At 36.2% G+C, this 18,881-nt stretch overlaps 5 protein-coding genes and 2 non-coding genes across 7 annotated transcripts; 3 read left to right on the top strand and 4 right to left on the bottom strand.

Annotated features, from left to right (window-relative positions):
- The first annotated feature begins 3,821 nt into the window (after positions 1 to 3,821).
- LOC18602818 (protein PAM71-homolog, chloroplastic) lies at positions 3,822 to 9,612 on the top strand. The gene is made up of 10 exons (XM_018120203.2): positions 3,822 to 4,123; positions 5,096 to 5,255; positions 5,899 to 6,082; positions 6,922 to 6,969; positions 7,593 to 7,689; positions 8,157 to 8,320; positions 8,429 to 8,494; positions 8,858 to 8,908; positions 8,995 to 9,099; positions 9,185 to 9,612. The coding sequence occupies exons 1-10, from the start codon at positions 4,003 to 4,005 to the stop codon at positions 9,248 to 9,250; spliced, it is 1,062 nt and encodes a 353-aa protein (XP_017975692.2). The 5' UTR covers positions 3,822 to 4,002; the 3' UTR covers positions 9,251 to 9,612.
- A 494-nt stretch (positions 9,613 to 10,106) lies between these two features.
- LOC18602819 (uncharacterized) lies at positions 10,107 to 11,381 on the top strand. Its single transcript, XM_007034431.3, has 4 exons — positions 10,107 to 10,593; positions 10,715 to 10,751; positions 10,847 to 10,968; positions 11,064 to 11,381. The coding sequence occupies exons 1-4, from the start codon at positions 10,174 to 10,176 to the stop codon at positions 11,124 to 11,126; spliced, it is 642 nt and encodes a 213-aa protein (XP_007034493.3). The 5' UTR covers positions 10,107 to 10,173; the 3' UTR covers positions 11,127 to 11,381.
- Positions 11,382 to 11,652: 271 nt separating this feature from the next.
- Positions 11,653 to 15,491, bottom strand: LOC18602820 (Core-2/I-branching beta-1,6-N-acetylglucosaminyltransferase family protein). Its single transcript, XM_007034432.3, has 4 exons — positions 14,780 to 15,491; positions 14,604 to 14,679; positions 14,341 to 14,456; positions 11,653 to 12,500 (listed from the first exon to the last, which is right to left on the bottom strand). Exons 1-4 carry the CDS (start codon positions 15,381 to 15,383, stop codon positions 11,986 to 11,988), a joined length of 1,311 nt encoding a protein of 436 aa, XP_007034494.3. The 5' UTR covers positions 15,384 to 15,491; the 3' UTR covers positions 11,653 to 11,985.
- Positions 13,117 to 13,267, bottom strand: LOC148763357 (small nucleolar RNA snoR143). Its single transcript, XR_016026081.1, has one exon. It is a non-coding gene; the product is annotated as a small nucleolar RNA snoR143 (small nucleolar RNA).
- Positions 15,492 to 16,366: 875 nt separating the features above from the next.
- Positions 16,367 to 16,438, bottom strand: TRNAM-CAU (transfer RNA methionine (anticodon CAU)). The gene has a single exon. It is a non-coding gene; the product is annotated as a tRNA-Met (tRNA).
- Positions 16,439 to 16,499: 61 nt separating this feature from the next.
- Positions 16,500 to 17,631, top strand: LOC18602821 (hydroxyethylthiazole kinase family protein). The gene has a single exon (XM_007034433.3). The coding sequence runs from the start codon at positions 16,579 to 16,581 to the stop codon at positions 17,401 to 17,403; it is 825 nt and encodes a 274-aa protein (XP_007034495.3). The 5' UTR covers positions 16,500 to 16,578; the 3' UTR covers positions 17,404 to 17,631.
- A 53-nt stretch (positions 17,632 to 17,684) lies between these two features.
- LOC18602822 (dirigent protein 16-like) lies at positions 17,685 to 18,492 on the bottom strand. The gene has a single exon (XM_007034434.3). The coding sequence runs from the start codon at positions 18,490 to 18,492 to the stop codon at positions 17,743 to 17,745; it is 750 nt and encodes a 249-aa protein (XP_007034496.1). The 3' UTR covers positions 17,685 to 17,742.
- Positions 18,493 to 18,881: the final 389 nt, after the last annotated feature.

The following is an 18,881-nucleotide window of genomic DNA, read 5'->3' on the forward strand; positions in this document are numbered from 1 at the left end:
GCCCTCTTTCCATTATGATGGATTTGGCACCCATCTTACCTTTCAAGACTTGCCAATAGAATGTTTTCACTTTTGGTGGTGCATTTCCAGTCCAAACATTGCTCCAGAAACTATCAAAGGATTGAGGAACGTCGTGAAAAGCCTTGCAGAAGGAGGATGAGGAGTAAGAACCGCTTGTGGTTGTTTTCCAAATCACTGCATCATAATCAGTTGGGTGAGGTTAAATGTTGCTTATAAGAGCTCTAAATTCTTCCCACTGATCTATCTCGTAATTGAATGGTTGTCTTCTCATGTTAATACCCCAAGTCCATTTGTGATTGACCCATTTCCTAATTTGACAATGGTGGCCTTTTTGTCGATTGCTAAAGCATAGATGCGAAGAAAAGTCGATGAGAGAAGGGCACCACTTAGCCAAAAATCATTCCAAAATGAGATAGTGTTCCCTTTTCCAAGAAGATGACCAAATTTGGAAGTGACCAATTCATGGTATCTATTGGAGGGTCGAAGAGGTTTAGAAATGTGCTTCCGAAGGAAAGACGGTTTGTGGGAGAGTAGCATACAGCTTGGATCAAGTCTGTTTTTAGCTGAGATGACTTTGTGCCATAAACTATCGAGTTCATTTACGTATATCCACAACCACTTGTTTAAGAGAGCTCGATTTTTAAGCTCGAGGTTCATAATCCCTAAACCCCCTTGGCTTTTAAACTTGCAAATAAAAGGCCAATAAATGTAGTGTAACCTTTTCTTATCAAAATTTCCTGACCATGAAAAATCCTTCTAGATGGCATCAAGTTTTTGCTTAACTGAAGCAAGCATCTGGAAAAAAGAGAGGAAATAAAAAGGAAGGTCGAAGAGAACTGAATTGATAAATGTTAGCCGTCCTCCCATTGGGAGAAATTTACCCTTCCACCCTGCAAGCTTAAATTGAAATTTTTCAACAATTGGCTGCCAGGTGAGCAAGGAGCAAGGGTTAATTTCCAATGGCATGCCGAGATAGCTAGTAGGGAAAGTTTTCACTTTGCAACTAATCTTGTTTGCCCAGAACTAAATAAGATTAGTATCAGTGATAGATATTTTTAATTTTATAAAAGACTGTCGAATTTAATTAAAAATACCTAATCTTAGCATGCAATAATTGTTAAAAATATTTCTATTTTGTACTTAACAAGTAGTTGGAGTTATTTGTGTAATTTTTAATTAATTTTTTTCATTTAAATTATTTTATGTTTTTATCAAACATTCAACTTCTAGTATGAGTTTTTATAAACATTGTTTTCGTCCCAAATGCAAAACTCTAGCTCTCAACTGATTATATCTATTTTGTATTCATCATTTTTATTGATTGTTCTAGTTTAAAATTACCTCTCAAATACGGTAAAGTATTAAATATATAGAAATGACAGTCATCTGCCCTTCAGATTTTTCAACCCTTTTCCCAATTCAAACATGTACCAATCTTTAATGCTTAGCCAACTAACCATAAGACCTAGTCGTTCATTGAATATTCTCGTCAGCAATTCTGTGGAGATCAGTGTAGACTGACTTAAAATTTCAGATTGTGGAATACAGTGATCCGACAATTAGTCTTTGATTAATCTTCATTTACGGAAAAGGTCATGATTTTCTGTCTACAAATAGTAAGCTTCAATTGACATTGCCGATCACACCTTGCCTTCTCCTGCTCTATTTCCAAGCTAAGTCCACTAACTTCTTTGCCGATTTAATTAGGTTGCAAATGGCTTTAACTCAGTCCTCTCAAGTGAAGATGTTGGTGGTTTTCCTAGCCATCATAGTTCTCATGTCCTCTGCTGCTGCTGCTGCAGCTGTTATCCCCCAGAATTTGATCCTGAAACCTATTGAATATCTAGGTAAGTTCTTTCTCTGTCATAGCACAGCTCCCAAGTTATAGAGTAATCGCAGTGTTTTAATTAATCACATTTGATTTTGATCACGATGTTGGTGCAGGACGGAAGCTTCTTTCTGCTCCTAACCCTCCCCCTCTCCCATCCTATGCTACAGTAGCAAGTGGATCAGGAGGCTATGTATGCTGTCCTTAAAAAGCTATAACTCTGCGAAAGAGTTGAGAAGAAAAAGAATGACAAGAACGAGGACAAACAGACATTACTGTATTTGTTTTTAAGTGAAGAGTATATGGTTTGGAAAAATATATAAGAGAATAAAATGAATGGCAGAGACCATATTAGTGTTTGTAACTCCATATTCATTCAGTCTAGAACTCTAGATTGGTGCCAGAGTGTTAAACCAGATAGCTTCTTATCCTTTTCTTTTCTTTTTTTTGTGTGACCATGTTGTATTGATTAAATGCTTTCATTAGTAAAAATTAATGTAGTATATACTTCAATGCTTAATTGATTTGTTGTGTTTAATAGTAATATGTTCTATGCATTTAAGATGACAAATGTTTACATTTGAGTATTTGGTTCATTGATTAATGTATAATCTCTTTGTCTAAAAAGTAAGATTCAAATCTCTCTTCCCTAATTATAGAAAAAAAATGATAAATGTTTGTTGAAAAAAGGAAATTTGGGAATTAATGCAAATTAGGAAATACCAATTTAAAATTTCTTCTTATAAGTGAAAAAATAAATCAAATTAAATTCAAATTACAGCAAAATCTTTATAAATTAATAATCTCGATTAAATAATTTTTGATCAATCTCGACTTGAGATCAACGTGGTAAGTTAATAATTTTCTAAATTTATAAGATAATACATTTACAAAAAAACACATCAATCCTCCTTCTTATGTAAATTAAAAATTTTTTTATGCATCAAAATTATATATGTATATATATACATTACTCAACTAAGAAGTCTTTACAAAATACGACTCAAATATTACTTGTTTCTTCTTGAAATTGATATCTCATTAGATCTCATTTTTAACTTTTCTTAGTACATTAAAAAGCTCAGTATAGTGTTTTCGTATTGTAAAAGAAAATTATGCAATGTGATTATTACTTAACTCACTTGCAAGTTAAACTTTTCTGATACTCACTATTGCAATTACTTTTAAGTGCAATTTAGATTTTCTATGTTCTAATCACACATTACTTTACGCATTTCATCCATCATTATTGATTTCTTTATTCTTTGAAAATAAGAAGTCGTTGTGTTTAATTTAACTGTTTATTATATTATATATTCTTTTTATAAATATTTTTACTTGACTTAATATTCATGAAATATATTAATTAAGTATATATCGAATGTAATTTTAATTTGTTATAAAAATAAATAGATTCGTGACTTATATTTAATAAGATTAATTACATTCATAGATTTATTTTGGTTAAATAAATATATAAAATAATAATAATTTGTAATTCAATAATTAGGTAATATGTGTATAATCATAATAATTTTTTATTAAATAATATATAAATTAATAAATTATTAATTTATGAAGTAAATAATATCTTAATTAATTAATAAATTTTCATAATACAAGAGTATTTATTTATAAAGATTATATTATATAATGTGATTTTGTCTCGTCAAGTAATTGGGTTAGTCTTTGAACCTTAAATATATAAAGTTATCATTAATTGAGATGTTTAGGTGTACCAACATAATAAATACTTTCGGACATTTTATTATTATTTTAATTAAAAAATTGACTTTTAACCTTAATCGTAACTTTCAGTTTTCTGTATGTCGCGCACTAAAAGATGCTCAGGTAAAGCGTCGCCGTTTTCAAAGTTGCATTACAAAGCTGCCCATTTTATCCAACACATAACACACGTGGCGGCTAACGAAAGGTTACAGAACCAAAGTGCCATGGCTGAACACTTTTAACTGTTTTTTCCAATTCAATCTCAAACTTCAACTCTTCTTCTCTTCATATTCTTAAAACCACAAAGAAAAAAAAAAATAAAGAGGCCCGTAAAGGCAAGTTTGCCTCATTCTGTTTCCGGAATTGAAACAGAGAAATGAAGTTGTAAAAACAGGTTTTTTTTTTTGAATTTTTAACTATCGAAAATGCAGAAATTGATTCTTCATAGACCACCAGTCATTTCAAGAGGGAAACTTCCCTTGTTAGTTCTTGCGGATTCAATGCCATCTGCTGGTAGCATTTCACGAATACCCAATTCTCCTTCATGTAAGTTTTCCTCTCTTATCTTCTTTGTTTTTATTCTCTCCTCTCTCTTTTTTTTTTTTAGTGGGGTTCATGGAAGGACTTAATTTCTTTCAGTAAGAGCATTGCGTGTGGCTTTTATAAATTGACTCTATATGAATTAAGTTGAATTTTGTCCATTTGTGTCGGAATGGATTAAATTGAGCAAGAATGATGTTATAACCGTCAGAATAAAGCAGCGTATGAGCTGATGTTTTAAAAGTTTTGTTTACTTAATTTGGATGAATTTTGGAGGTAACTGAGGGTAAGTAAAAATCAGGTTTTAAGTTACGCATAATTAGAGTTTGAAGTTTGCGTGGTTTGTGACCTGTTTTTTGGGGATAGAGATGAATTGAGGTCATGTGCAAAGGTGTCATAAAAAGGAAACGAGTTTCAAACAATGTTAATTTTCTAGTATTTTATGAATTGATGTAAAGGAATTCGGCATTACTTTTGCTTTGTAGTCACAGTGAATTGCATTGCATGTGCTAATCAGGAGTCTGAAGACTGTTCCCCTACCGTATAGGCTGTTGCTTGGTTAAATTGAATTCGTCATGCCCTTGTTTGAGGATGATATAAACTGAGTTTAAATTTTGAGGATAACAGATTTTAGGGCTCTTAACAATTGCATGTGTTTTAGATGTCTGCTCATAAAGTCAAATAAACTGAATAGCCAGAAGCGGTTGGAGTTCAAAGGGCTTCCACTCTTTCCTTATTCTTCTTAATATTACTTCAGCTGAACCTTATCCTGTTTATTCAGCTTGCTTTGTATGGTTTGAATTGCTGTTCAGTATAATTACACAGCTTAAAAATGTTTCTTTGCTACTTTTTATGACGTGTTGAATGGCTGTACTCATGGTAAACTGTTCGAATTTATGGTCATACACATTATTGATTTTATTCCTTTTTTTGTTAGACACAGCATCATAATTAACTTGTCACTTAACCTTTTTATAGTACGATGTAGACAAATATCAAGGTTGAGTTCAACGTGCAGCACATTCAGAGCACAAGCATCCAATGTAGGTATTGGATCTGGGGGCTATGAGGGCAGGGAGGAAAAGGAAGACCATAAAAGTTTTGTGAAGGCTCCATCCAGTGACGGTTCATCAGAAGCGTAAGTGATGTCAAATTAACAAAATCTTTGATGCTAGTTTTTATAATTAGCATTCAGTTATTTGAACAATTTTAACTGTTAAAGGTAATATTGTCATGTAGAGTTTTTTGCCTTCATATACATTCATTGAGTTTAAGTCATCATGTGGTTAAAACAAGAACTAGCTAAAACTTGATGATTGCAAGCAATAAAAGGATTTGGTAGTCTTCTCTTAAAGATCAACTGTATAACAGCTTGTTTCCCGGTCAGGAGACTACTGGAGCCATAGAAAAAGTGAAATAGAGACTACTAATCCTTCTAGTATTGGATTTCTTATCTACTTAATTGCAATAGTAGTTAAATTGATCAAATTTTTTATAGCTTTCTAGTATGGTGGATGTTCTTCCTTCCATGGATGTAAATAGATGCACGTCATTGATGAAAATATAAATTAGATAAGCTCAGGCTTCTACTTTTCACTCTTATGCTAGAATTACTTTGTTTTGAAAAGAACATACTTCATAGTGGTTGTAAGTTTATTCAGATGAAGTCAACATCTAGTTTGATGGTCTTTTGTATAATCTAATTCTATGCTTTTCGATTTTGATATGAAATGCCACTGTGTTTCGGTCTTTGTCGATGTACATAATTTTTATTTTTGCAGTGTGCAGCCTCCCAGTCAAATTCCTTACCCTCTCTCCATTGCTATTGTGCTATTGGGATGTGCTTTAGTGTTTTCACTGATTGCCTTTGCAAAAGGTGGACCTTCATCACTCTTAGCACCATTCGCAAAGTCAGGCTTGACTGCTGCTTTCACATTAATATTTGTTTCTGAAATTGGAGATAAGGTAACTAATTTATCATTAAAAACTTCATGGATTCTTGATCTTTTCTCTCCGTAATTTAAGCTATTAAACTATAGTTCAAATTGTGATTTGCCAAGTACGCATGTTTCTTCATCTACTTCTTTTAATAAATTCTTACCTTTTTTTTTTTTTTTTGTGTAATTGATAAGTTCTTCTTTTGGTAAGCTTCAACCAATAACATCTGTCTCACTTGGAATTAGTTTGGTTCTAATTTAAGGCTTGGATAACCCGACTAAGAGGAAAGGGATTAGCTGTCAATATCTAGATAGAGCATTTACCGACAGAAAGATTTATAATTTCTGGCAGTCCGTCATATATCATGCACTTTGGCATCCACATTAAATTAGATCCATTAAATTCCTTATTAGCTAAGCTCACCAGTTAATTATCCAAAATATTTTGTCATTTAAAGCATTAATTAATCACAACTCACTAGTGCTATGTTTAGGGCCCATTTTTTTGAAACTGGGAACAAAAGAAGCTCCTATCATTAATCCTTTTAAACTAAACATCTGACCCAAATTGAGTACAATGATGACCTTAACCAATGATGGATTGATGAGGAAAGTTCATGTTGCAGAAGCCAAGAAGGTTGAATAAGGCTTATAATTATTTTAAGAATCAATATTAGTTGTCTAGTCTATCTCTTTTTTATTTTCAGGGCCTATTGCTCCATTTAATTGCTATGTTTGATTGAATGGATCTGACTCTTCTAGAACTGATACTATTGAATATAGGAATTTTTCATTAATTTCTTAAGTTCATTATATATAGTGCAAACCTTACCAGAGATTAAGTTATATTTTTCATCTCTTGACCAGACATTTTTTATTGCTGCACTCTTGGCCATGCAATACAAGAAAGGACTGGTATGTTCTCTCCTAATTACTCCTCTGTGTGTGGGTCTTTTGCATTAGGTTCTCACTCTATTCTAGATTTTGTTGTTTTGGATTAATTTTTTTAATGAATATAAATTGGGTATTTAATTTTTGACTTTCTCTTTTGGAAATAAAAAAAAATAGTCATTTGTGTTGTACAAAAACTTGAAGGTGAGCTTCCACTTCTGTAACATTTTGTTATATTTTTTGTCACATTTAATCATTTTGATACATATAGAAAGAATCTATTGATGATATGAGAAATTACAGCACAGTCACCATCATATTAAAATGCTATAGCTTCTTGCCTACCTGGGCAATGTGGATTGCAATGGTAAAACACTCCTAATCAGTGTTATGACGAACGTTCATCCTTAAAACAACTTAATTAATTAATGTTCATATTATCATGCTTCAACTTCTAACCTATTTTAATGGGGTTGCTTCCATGAAACACATTTGTGTTAAGGATCTTCACGGACCCATTAATGTACCATAATACTGTATTATCCTTGAAAAAGGTTTTTTCCTTTGTTATTTGGAGTATAAATTGCAGATTTTATTGCATTTTGTCTGGTTCTTTGATGATAAATGTTTATTAAATCATTGGGAAGGTACTGTTGGGGTCAATGGGTGCACTTTCTCTTATGACAATCTTGTCCGTGATAATCGGACGTGTCTTCCAATCTGTTCCTGCTCAATTCCAGACAAGTAAGTTCTTACTCCTGGCATCTACCATCTGTTACAATTCTTTGATGATTTAAACATTGCAATAATACAGGCACCCTGGCTACTACATAGTAACACTAACACTGCAATCATATGCTGATTTGCTGTGTAATCTTTTGACATATATAAACATGCCATTGAATTTGATTTAATTCAACCAACAGCTTCAACATGTGCATATAGCTATATACATTTCCCATTTTGCTATGCTAAATACTCCATGCAGCCTTAACCAATATTAGTTCCACCGGTCTGAGATATTCATGATATATAATCCCTTAAGCTGAGATATTCATGATATATAATCCCTCAAGCTAAGTATATTGACAAGTTCATTAACTCTGGAATCTTATATTTTTCAAAATGAATTACAGATTATCAGTTATTATTATTTTTTTTTCAATTTTAACATTTCTGATGATTCCATTGTTCTTTGATTTATTCTGCAGCCTTGCCAATTGGAGAATATGCAGCAATAGCTCTTCTTGTGTTCTTTGGCCTGAAATCTATAAAAGATGCATGGGACCTTCCACCAACTGTACCAAAGAAAAGTGGTGAGAGAGGTCCTGAACTAGATGAATTTGTCGAAGCCGAGGAACTTGTGAAAGAAAAGGTAATCATCTTTCTTCTGTGAAAGGAAATGAGTGGGCTGTTTCACATGCCTACTATTATTAAAAGAAAAGCAAAATTAATAGAGAATTCTATTTTTTAATGTATTCAGGTCTCAAAACCGCTCTCTAATCCACTTGAAGTTGTCTGGAAGTCATTCAGCCTTGTATTCTTTGCTGTAAGCGTCTCTGAAATCCTTTTTTAAAACAACATTTTATCTCCCAAAGAAAAGTCTTCTCTTTTGGTTAATTTGGATAACTCTCCATGAATTTGCACATTGCTCATAGATGTCAACTGAAACAAGAAAAATAAAAAGAAAAAGAAAATGGCTTGTCTGTCAGCAGACTAGATATATTGCCAGAGCACTTTGTGTTTGTATAATGATGTGGAACTAAAACTGTAGAATAAATATATATGGAGAATTTAGCTTTGTATGCCTCCATGTGCCATCGGCAATTATTTTTTGAAATTATATTTTCATATGTTGTTTATTTCTTCCAATAAGTGTTATTTAGACATAAAATATTCCAATTGCTCCCAGGAATGGGGAGACCGTTCAATGCTTGCAACAATTGCACTCAGTGCTGCACAGGTGCAACTTTGCTAATTTTAGTTCTCATGGTTTCTTTTTATTTTTCTATCCTGTAATTCACAATTGTTCAATGAATGCCTCTACAGTCAGCATGGGGTGTGGCAAGTGGAGCCATTGCTGGACACCTACTTGCAACGTCAATTGCAATTGTGGGAGGAGCATTTCTTGCCAACTATATTTCTGAGAAGCTGGTAAGACCGGAAATTTTTCCTTTGCTAGTATGATATTCAAAGACTTGCCGTTTGACCTCCATGCAATTGTCTTATCTTCAATCAGGTTGGTTATTTGGGTGGAGCACTTTTTCTAATTTTTGCTGCAGCCACATTTTTTGGAGTTTTCTGATAGAGTATATGGAGCCTAGAGAGAAAACAGAGGCTAGTTTCCGGTGCAATTGTTGTGATACAATGCCATCTGTGGGCAGAGAATTTGTTGTTAGAGAAAATGATGAGAGAAAAAGGAGCCCTAGATCTTCCTATGGGGCTCTTAAGAGAAGTGTTAGTTCTTAGAAGCCTCATTGGAAAATTTGCCCATTAAATGTTATTCCGTACTGCAATCTGGAACAATTGGAAAAAGGGATTAATGTTAGAAATATTAGCCTACTTTGATGAATTTTGTGTACTTTAGCTCTTTGGGCCATAATTGATATATTTTTAAGGATTGTTGATGCAACTTTCTCATTTATGTATCTCTGCTTTGACATGAAAGACTTGGAAAGTTTTGATGAATGTTTGGGAGTCCTGTAGTTGCTTGGTTCTGGGTGACTGAGACTGGAAAACAGACAACTATAGATTGGGTTCAAATACTTCTGTTCCTTTTCATCTTTTCTACAAAAGCAGAGGATATATGGTTATTGGTGTTTCAATATGGCTCAAATTCGATCTATTTGGTCTGTCATTCACATAGCCGTTCTTCTAATGATTAGCAACCTCTTCCAGATTTAACAATATGTTTCCTCACCTTATTGCTTTATTTCGTTTTATTTATGTCATGTGCATCCTGCACGCTACTCAATTTAGTTAACAAGGAACACTAGTCTAAGAGGCAATTAAATGTTAATCATATGCTACATTGCTAATGCTTTTGTCTGCCTTTTTATCAAAAGCAAAGTAATGGCAATAACAAACAAGCAAAACCTAAGGTTCTACTTAGATTTTTTTTTTTTTTGTTTTAATTTTGGAATTTAGAAAATAAATATTAAAAAAAGGAGAGAGAGAGAAGGGGGAAAAAAAGTACTTGTCAATTCTTGCTAAGTGAACGGTCCAGAAATGGCCACGGTACCAAATCCTCATTCCATTTTCCGACGAGGAAGTTCACCAAAAACACCGGAGAAACCAAGGGCTCTCAAACAGAAACAAGAAAAAAAGCTCATGTCAATGAATCTGCTGGTTTGCCACTATTACATACCCAAAACAATGATAGCATCATCATCACCAACAGTGGCTGTCACTTCTCCTGGTGGCCGAATCTCCAGTAGGGTATACAGACCAAGAACCAGGCCAGCAAAGGTGATGTTACAGCAACAAAAAAAAAGACCAGCAGCGAGAATTATACACATTGTTGGTTGGAGATCACCGTCAGAATCATTTTGGGCAGTAAAAGCAGCAGCATCAGGGGGAGTCCCACTTCCACCATTGGACTTGACTGAGGAAAACATTGAACTTGTCTTAGCTGATGCTCGCGTTGAGGCAAGTATCTTTTGCCATCAATCTCTCTTGTATATATTTTATTCATCTCAATTACTAATCTTGTTAAATTTATCTTACCTTTGCAATATTTTATGTATGAAATCGGTGTCTGTTTTGGCAGCTTGCTCAGCTTTTCGACACTTCGGTTGGCATAACAGGTGACTCCTCTTAAGGTACATTATGACTTTTATTTTCTACAGCTATAAACTCGTTTAATACATTTTTTAAAGTTTGGAACTGGAAATACGTTTAGGACAAGTTGAACTAGCAGAATTGGATGGACCCTTTGTGAAGATTAGTCTCAAAGGTCGATTTTGGCATAAACGTTCCACAGTTGTATCCAGGGTTGGAAATTATTTGAAGCAGAGAATCCCGGTAAGTCAAAAATTTGTTCATTACTGTTAGCGTAAGCTTCAAAGCCTGTATGATCATGCCAATTTATGTTGAGAAAGTGTTTATCCTTCGCTCAGGAAATCTTGGAGGTTGATATAGAAGATGAGAAACAATTGGATGACAGCCCTGAAAACTTTTGAGATGCTCAATGCCCAGGCTGTTATAGAAGATGAGAAACAATTAGATAACAGCCCGTAAAAAGTTTTACGATGCTCAATGCCCTAGCAGTAGGGTGTTCAGTTTAAGTGTTGTGTTTTTACAGTTCAGTGGATGCAAATCTGAATTACGAAGTGAAAGAATGGCTGCAATTTGTTCAGAAATTAGAAGGGTAGAGATTTGATGAAACTTCTGTCTTATGATTAATAAATTCTGTGACCGCCTTTTCATTTTAAAAAGTTTTTCTTCCTTGCATTTTAGCTGCTTTAGCCTTTCTTAAGGTAAAGGGAACATGCCTGGCCTTAAAATAATTACTTGCAAAATTTCTAATCCTGGCTGAATTTTCTTTAGATTAATTAGTTGATTTCCACATGAAAACTTTCTGAAGGAATATCAGTACTTACAAGGGACCCTTCATACATATTAACATAAACATCCAATACAAGTTACAAGGGAACCTTCTCTATGTTTCAGTCAAAGGAAAAACAAAAGTAAAAAAGGCTCGAAAGCTTTTAGTAATACTCGGAGAAGAGCGATATACATTGAAAGTTTTAATAATTCCAAGAATGGGCATAGCACACAGCGTCACACCATATAATAGGATGGAAATTGCATTTCTTCTGCTACTAAACAAATGTCGAGTACAATAACAAATGAATCGTTGCTATTCAAAAATTTATAGCAAAACTGGGTGCTTGATCAATATTTGGTGCTCCTAAAAAATTGACAAGGCCGCGGTTAACTCTGTAGGAAGTATTGGATTGAGGGAAAGAGAACTCTATCACTAGTTGCTTCTTTCTTCTCCCATTTCATATGATCCCCTTTCATGGTAATTGATTCAGATCATTCTTCTTGACATTGCTGGGATTGAAACCTACCGTCTGAAAGTGATTCAACAATACGTTTTTCAAGTCTTCTTGCCCCTGGACCAGGTCTCAAGATATCAGCATCCCCCCAAACTGAACATGTGCCATTGTCAGGCTCACCTAAGCACCATCCACCTGGTACAGCTTTGCCAGGGCTGCGTTTCAAAATTTCTTGGTCGATACGGTCAAGTACTGGATCATCAAACCGGAACTGTGTCGCAAAGGCAGCTCCGCTCTGAATCATCGCATCAAAATCTGCAGAATTCATTTGGGGAGGCTTCTTCGTAGAGGATTTGTTGAAGGCTATATACTGTAGGTTATGGTTTATCACAGTTCTCTTGAATTGATCAGAGTTACAAAGGACAGTAGGGAAATAATTCGTGAATGAATATGGCGTGTTTGCAAAATACATCAGCAAAGTCCTTGGAAGATTGTCTGTACCCAGGATGCAGAACTCCATAAAACTACGAGTTAACATTGTAAAAGATGAACCTGCAAAAGACCAGATCTTTAGTTTTACTCTCACAAGTTTCTTTTGCATTGTTTGGCCATGCCGGCAGAAAAACTTCTCCGCCAACAAAATGGCTAATATTATTTTGTATGACTAGAACAGTTACGTATAAACAACAAAGGAAGTGATCAAGTGAGAGCTTATTGGTTGTTTCAAAGGCCATAAAAAAGTAATAGATTGGACATCTAAACTTGGTAGAGGATGGAAACAAAATAGCTCTTGTTGTCTACAATAATGATCCTTGCAGATATGTTCTACATGGGCATTTCACCCATATTAACACTTTCCCAAGGGAAGGGAGGATCCTTAACCTACTTATCATACCTTTAATGCCGTACAAATATGCATGAAACCACATGTAATCTCCTACAACAGTCACATAACATTTTTCAATATACTGCAATGGATAGTTTTATCAGTTGTGTTACATGGCAAGATGGTATCAAGGGTTTCTTTTAGAGCTGAAAAGATTGCTCACATGTGTACATAAGCCTAATAAATGCATGGAAAGTTTCTTTCTTCTTCTTTTTTTTCCTCCCCCTTTTTTCTTTTTCAGCCAAGGAAATTGCAGTTGAGTATTGAAATTAACAAACCTGAAAATGTATGATGGAATTAGTAGGTAAATAGCACATTGAGCCATTTACCAGTGGATCCATCCTCACAGTTTTGCCAACAAAACTGCCTTACTTTATGCACCTAGCTCAGGCCCTGCTACATAAATGTAAAGAGGCCTATGATTTAAGTGCAATTTACATGCATAGAAGAATCTTTTCAATTTATAAACAAGAATGTTGCTAGCGATGTACTTGAGCAGTCCATAATACATTCAACAGCTTCACCAAGCAAATAATGAAATTTAAAAAATGGCAAGGAGGATGTCTCTGAGCTCATAATTATTCACATTCCCTTTATTATTGCTTTGCCTTCTCGCCCCCTCACACTTTAATTCTACAAAATTTCCTGTCCCTATAAAATAGGCTGTAGAACACAAGCATTCTTCAGTGGACTAAACTTGCTTCCTGCTGTAGCTCTTCCTATTCCTTCCCCCCTTTTCTCCAAACTGTATCCCTTTATGAACCTGGATTGAAATTGATGCATTCTGTATGGAGACTCTAGCTCCTGCAAGCATCCTCAACACCACAAGGAAACCACCATTAACTACCAGGTGGGATCCATAGTCTAACTTGATTTTCTGAATTCAAACCCTCTCTCTAGTTCACCAGATTGCTCTTCACTCAAAAACTGCAGTCCCAAATGCAGCTAATATTTGATTTAGTTGATGTTCTTTACATCTCCTCCAAGACAGTAATTAGATCAACAATTATAAGACCAGGTGAGGATTAAAAGTTGGTTTCAAGCTGATAGGTCCTTGAGGATTACACTCCAGAAATGACATCCTTCTAGCAACTATAGTAGGTGATCTAAAGATTATGAACCAATGTAGTATCATGTGCTTAGTGTATGAACCAATATAATATCATGTGCTTAGAGCCTCTAAGTTCATCAAGAAATAGCAAGATGATTACCGCATTCACCATATCTATGCAATTTTATGATCTCACACAAATGTATAAAACTATATATTCAAATCACATTCTTAATCACCTCTGTATTTGCAGGTCCACCCACTCTAAATCAAAGCTATCTTTGTTCATTATCTATTAACATCAGCTACTCCACTAATTACGAATGTACACAATACACATGCATTTCACATTTGCTCCAATATTTACCAAATCAGTTTTTCTTGGTCACCATTAAAAATGAAGAGCAGGAAGTGCCCAAAAACAAAACAAAAAGAAGTCAGATGTAAACACATACCTGAAAACAACCTGAAAGCATTAGGCAATTCCCGCTTCTGAGAAGCATAAAATATCTCATGCTTTTCCAAAAGATAAAGCCCTGTATCAACAATTATCGGTTTCAATCTCTTGGACCTACAATAAGAAACACCCCAACACATAAGACTAATATTAATCAACATTCATCAACTTAGCACCTGTTCTAACAAATATACTACTTCGTTTTTGTATCCGAATGTGCATGTTGCAAAAGTAGCATAAGTTGAAATGAAGTTAACATACTCTTTCCAGCCAATATAACCGGTGTGATTCACAAAGTTGAGATCTTTTGGCAAGTATGACAAAATGTGAAGAAGATCTGCACATTCCACAAATACCCAGAAAAGAAAATCCATCAAAAAAACAAAACCAAACACTTAATCCCAAAAAAAAATCCCAAAAGAAATTTTTTCGCTTACCATCTTGAGTAACAAGCGGGTAATCGCCGGCATTGAGAGAGATAAACCAATCCCAATTCGAAGCCAACCGTAGCAAAACGGAGGCACCATGAAGAGTAGAAGAGATTGTGGAGGACCCTCTGGGGTAAGCATAATCAGCTTTCCCTATAACATCGACATTCTGGGCAGCTTTAAAAATGGGCACTGATTGGACTGTAACGGCCAATCGGTCACGTTCAGTCTGCGGAGCAGACAGGTCAAGGTGAAGTAGGTAATGGTTTCTCGGGTGATAGGAAGCGAAAAGGAGGCGGAGGATCCGAGCCGAGTCGCCGGCAGATCCGGATATGAGGTAAGCAATGGAGGGAGGGGCGGGTCCGGAGGGGAGCTCGGTTGGGGAGATGGGTCGATCGGGGAAAAGGACCGGGTCGGGTCGGATTTTGATAAACGATTGGGAGGAGGTGGATGATGAGGGGGAAGGGATGGAGATAATGAAGAGAAGGGAAAAGAAAGAGGTGGCTAGAATTATGTAAAGAGTGATTCTTGTGTGGTCTTTCGGGAGGTTAGTTGTTGCGGAGGCGTTAGGGGCAAATGGTGGTGGCAGCGTCGGTTGTTGGTGGTGGTGCATTATGGTGGTGAAGGTTTTGGGCCTGGCTTTGGCAGTTGTGTTGTGCCGGAGCTGTTGATTTGAGGCAGTTGGCTGGATGGCTCAGTATGTTTTTCACATTTAGTAACAAGGCCCTGTTTGGCAGGCCAATATGGTGGTTAATTAAAGGAGTCCTAGTCGAATTTAAGTGTTAAAATAAATATTAATATTATTTTATATCCATATAGTGTACATCATTAAAATTATTAGAAATTATTTAATTATTCATCAAAGAGAGTTGGAATAGATGGTCACTAATTTTAAATTATTATGTATGCGTAAATAAAAGCAATTGTGAATCAGTGGGTGAAAGTGAGGGTACTAACAAACAGGGAATATTGTGTATTGATTGGTTTCACTATTTTTGTGCTTGGTTAATAAATAAATAAATAAAAGGCTCCTTTGGCGAATGAATCTTGTTTACGTGTTGGTTATGGCTTTTTCTCTTTTTGGTGCCTTGTCATCGGTGCTACAAAGTGCCCGATATGACTTCTTTGAATACATGGAACATAATCTTTTATTCCACATTCCTAACCAGAAAGAAATTCAAAGAATATATTCAGTGCAGAGGACTGTCAAGGTCTTTGCTTTAATAAATAAATCAATCTCAAATTAAAATATGTCCACGTATGAAAATGATGCTAATTTTACGTAAATTGGTCAATGTTCACATTTGTTACTATAAAATGACACAAAACCTTATTGGCTCTCTTTTTAATTTTTTTTCAAACAAATTCTTAGAAATTATTTTATCAACCTTATACAATGATAACTTATTTTTTTCTTTTTTTTTTAAAATTACTGAGTAGAATATAGATTGAAATCACCTTTTTATATTTATTTTACAAGACATTAAAGTAGAATAGTATAAGAACAAAAAAAAAAGAATAATCAATCATAAATGTTGTTCATTGATTGAACGGTAGGAAAAAATTAACAAAAAGGGAATCAGGGAAGCCACTCTTTATCAGAGCCAGGTTTCGATCCTGGGACCTGTGGGTTATGGGCCCACCACGCTTCCGCTGCGCCACTCTGATTGTTGATATAATAGCTCAAACTATATTTACTAGTCTTTGAATCCGAGAGTTTAAAAAATTTCAAAAATAGACTTAAGAGTCAGAGTTAGGAGTCATTACAACAAGAAAATGCCCGGAAGAGCTCGAGAGAGAAGACAGAAATGGAAGCCGAAAAGCAAAGGGAGTGGGGTCCAAAAGCATGGGCTCACCTCAGCTCGGTCCGCAACCAATCACCGTTAATCCAGTGCATCACCAACTTCGTCTCCATGGATCTGACGGCCAACACTCTCTTATCCGCGGGTGCATCACCCGCCATGCTGCACTCTCCTAACGAAACCCCAGACTTCACCCCTCAAGTCCACGCGCTTTACATCAACGTAGGAACACTCTCCGACAACTGGCTACCGGCCATGAAGCTTGCCGCTGAGATAGCTTCCAAGTTTAAAAAACCCTGGGTCCTAGACCCTGTCGCCACCGGTGCTTCCGGTTTTCGGTTACAGGCGTGTTTGGATCTTATCTCCCTTAAACCCACCGTTATCAGAGGCAACGCCTCCGAAATCATCGCCTTGGCTAACGCTTCCGTGGGGTTCACCAAAGGCGTAGATAGCTCTCACGACTCAACTGACGCCGTCGAAGCGGCGAAATCCTTGGCTAATTCCAGTGGTGCCGTCGTGGCGGTATCAGGGGCCGTCGATTTCGTCACCGACGGGAATCGAGTCGTCGGAGCTCGAAACGGCGTGCCGATGATGCAGAAAATCACGGCCACGGGATGCGCTGTCACCGCGTTGATCGCCGCTTTCGTTGCGATTGATCCGTTGCAGGCTTTGGAAGCAACGGCTTCCGCGTTGGCCGTGTTCGGCGTCGCCGGTGAGATAGGGATGGAGATGGCGAGAGGTCCGGCCTCGTTGCGGATGCACTTGATTGATTCTCTCCACGGACTTGATCAAACGACCGTGATTTCTAGGGTTAAAATCACCACCTCGTAAAAAAAAACACATTTTTACTTGTATCTCCTCTTTTTCTAGTTCAAGAGTTAACAAGAGCAAATTTCAGATATTATAATGTAATTACAATATATGTTTTTGTTTATTAAAAACATTTAAAGTTAAATAATCCACGTTTAAAATGTGATATATGATTTTTCATTTTAGTATATTAAGAATAATATAAATATTTAACAATTGGGCATTTGTATATTGAAATGGAAGGAGAAATATTTTGAACATTGTAATTGTTACATTGAAAGATTGAAGCTGGAAAGGCAGACCATGTTCCATGTTTTCACACCATCAAACTCATAATTTTCAACACAGCAGGGACAATATTTAGTATTTGAGATGGACAGTGATCCTCAGCAATGTCTCAGCACCATCGGTGACATGTTGGCCTGGTGGGATAAGTGGTCGAACCTCGGCAAGTCCGCAAGCATTCTTGAACTTGCCTGTTCCACCAGTCACCGATACATGCGACATGGTGCTTCCGATCTTGTACACTCCGTAGAAGTTGAGGTTGTCGTTGTATTCACCTCCTTCGATCATGGCTGTGAATGCCATCATTTGGGTTGTTCCATCCGCAGAGCTAGCAACGTAAACTCCTTGAGCCTTCCCTATTGCCTGTGACCCCAAATCAGGGCTGGCGGTGAGTATGTCATCGATGACGGTGATGGTTCCGAAGCCTAGTCCCAAGCCATCTGGTCCTAGAGGAATTTGGGGGTTACCGTTTTGGTTTTGATCGCCGGCGAATGCTGTACCAGCTAACCCAGTTCCTAATGGCAGGCCGTTGACGCCATTAACAGTTGGAATAGCACCATTGGCATTGGGGATTGCAACTCCACCTTGTGGAGGGAGGAATCCCACCGGTTTAGCAAAAGGTACTTGGCCACTGTAGATGTTTCCTAGTAATCCAGTTATTGGCCTAGCCGTGGGACTACTTCCCCCGAGGATATCATGCATGTAGAACTCAAGAATGGGTTCTTCTGCTGTAGCTGCTGCCGGGTTGACAGCTGCCAAACACGTCACCATGTACACTGTAGCAATTAGCAATGCAATGCAAAGTGAAGATTGTAGCTTGAACATTGTTGTAATGTTTGCCTGAGGGTCTTTGGTTCTCTAATGAACTGCTGGAGTAAGGCTTTTGAAATTGTATGCCAGACATTATGAAGCTTGCTCCTTAAATAGAGAGGATAACAGCGGATTATGGAGTTGTTTGAAGTGGTGAAGTGGTTGGTGTTACAATAGTTATCAGGAGCTAGTCAGTCTGCTCTTCTGTTCTTGGTGTATTAGTTAACATTTCCATTACAAAAAGTTTGGCAGTACCAATTTTAGAATGGGATGCAACTATTCCTGATTGTTTATACTGATACTGAAAGTTGAATTTTAGAAGTTTAGATGGGTGCAAATCTTTTATTAGTAGTACTTCCAGTTAAGCATCAGTATGGCCTTTATTCTTGGCCACTTCTCCTTTA

This window comes from Theobroma cacao, chromosome 4, assembly GCF_053813885.1.
Source record: "Theobroma cacao isolate CCN51 chromosome 4, ASM5381388v1, whole genome shotgun sequence".
NCBI classification, from domain to species: Eukaryota; Viridiplantae; Streptophyta; class Magnoliopsida; order Malvales; family Malvaceae; genus Theobroma; species Theobroma cacao.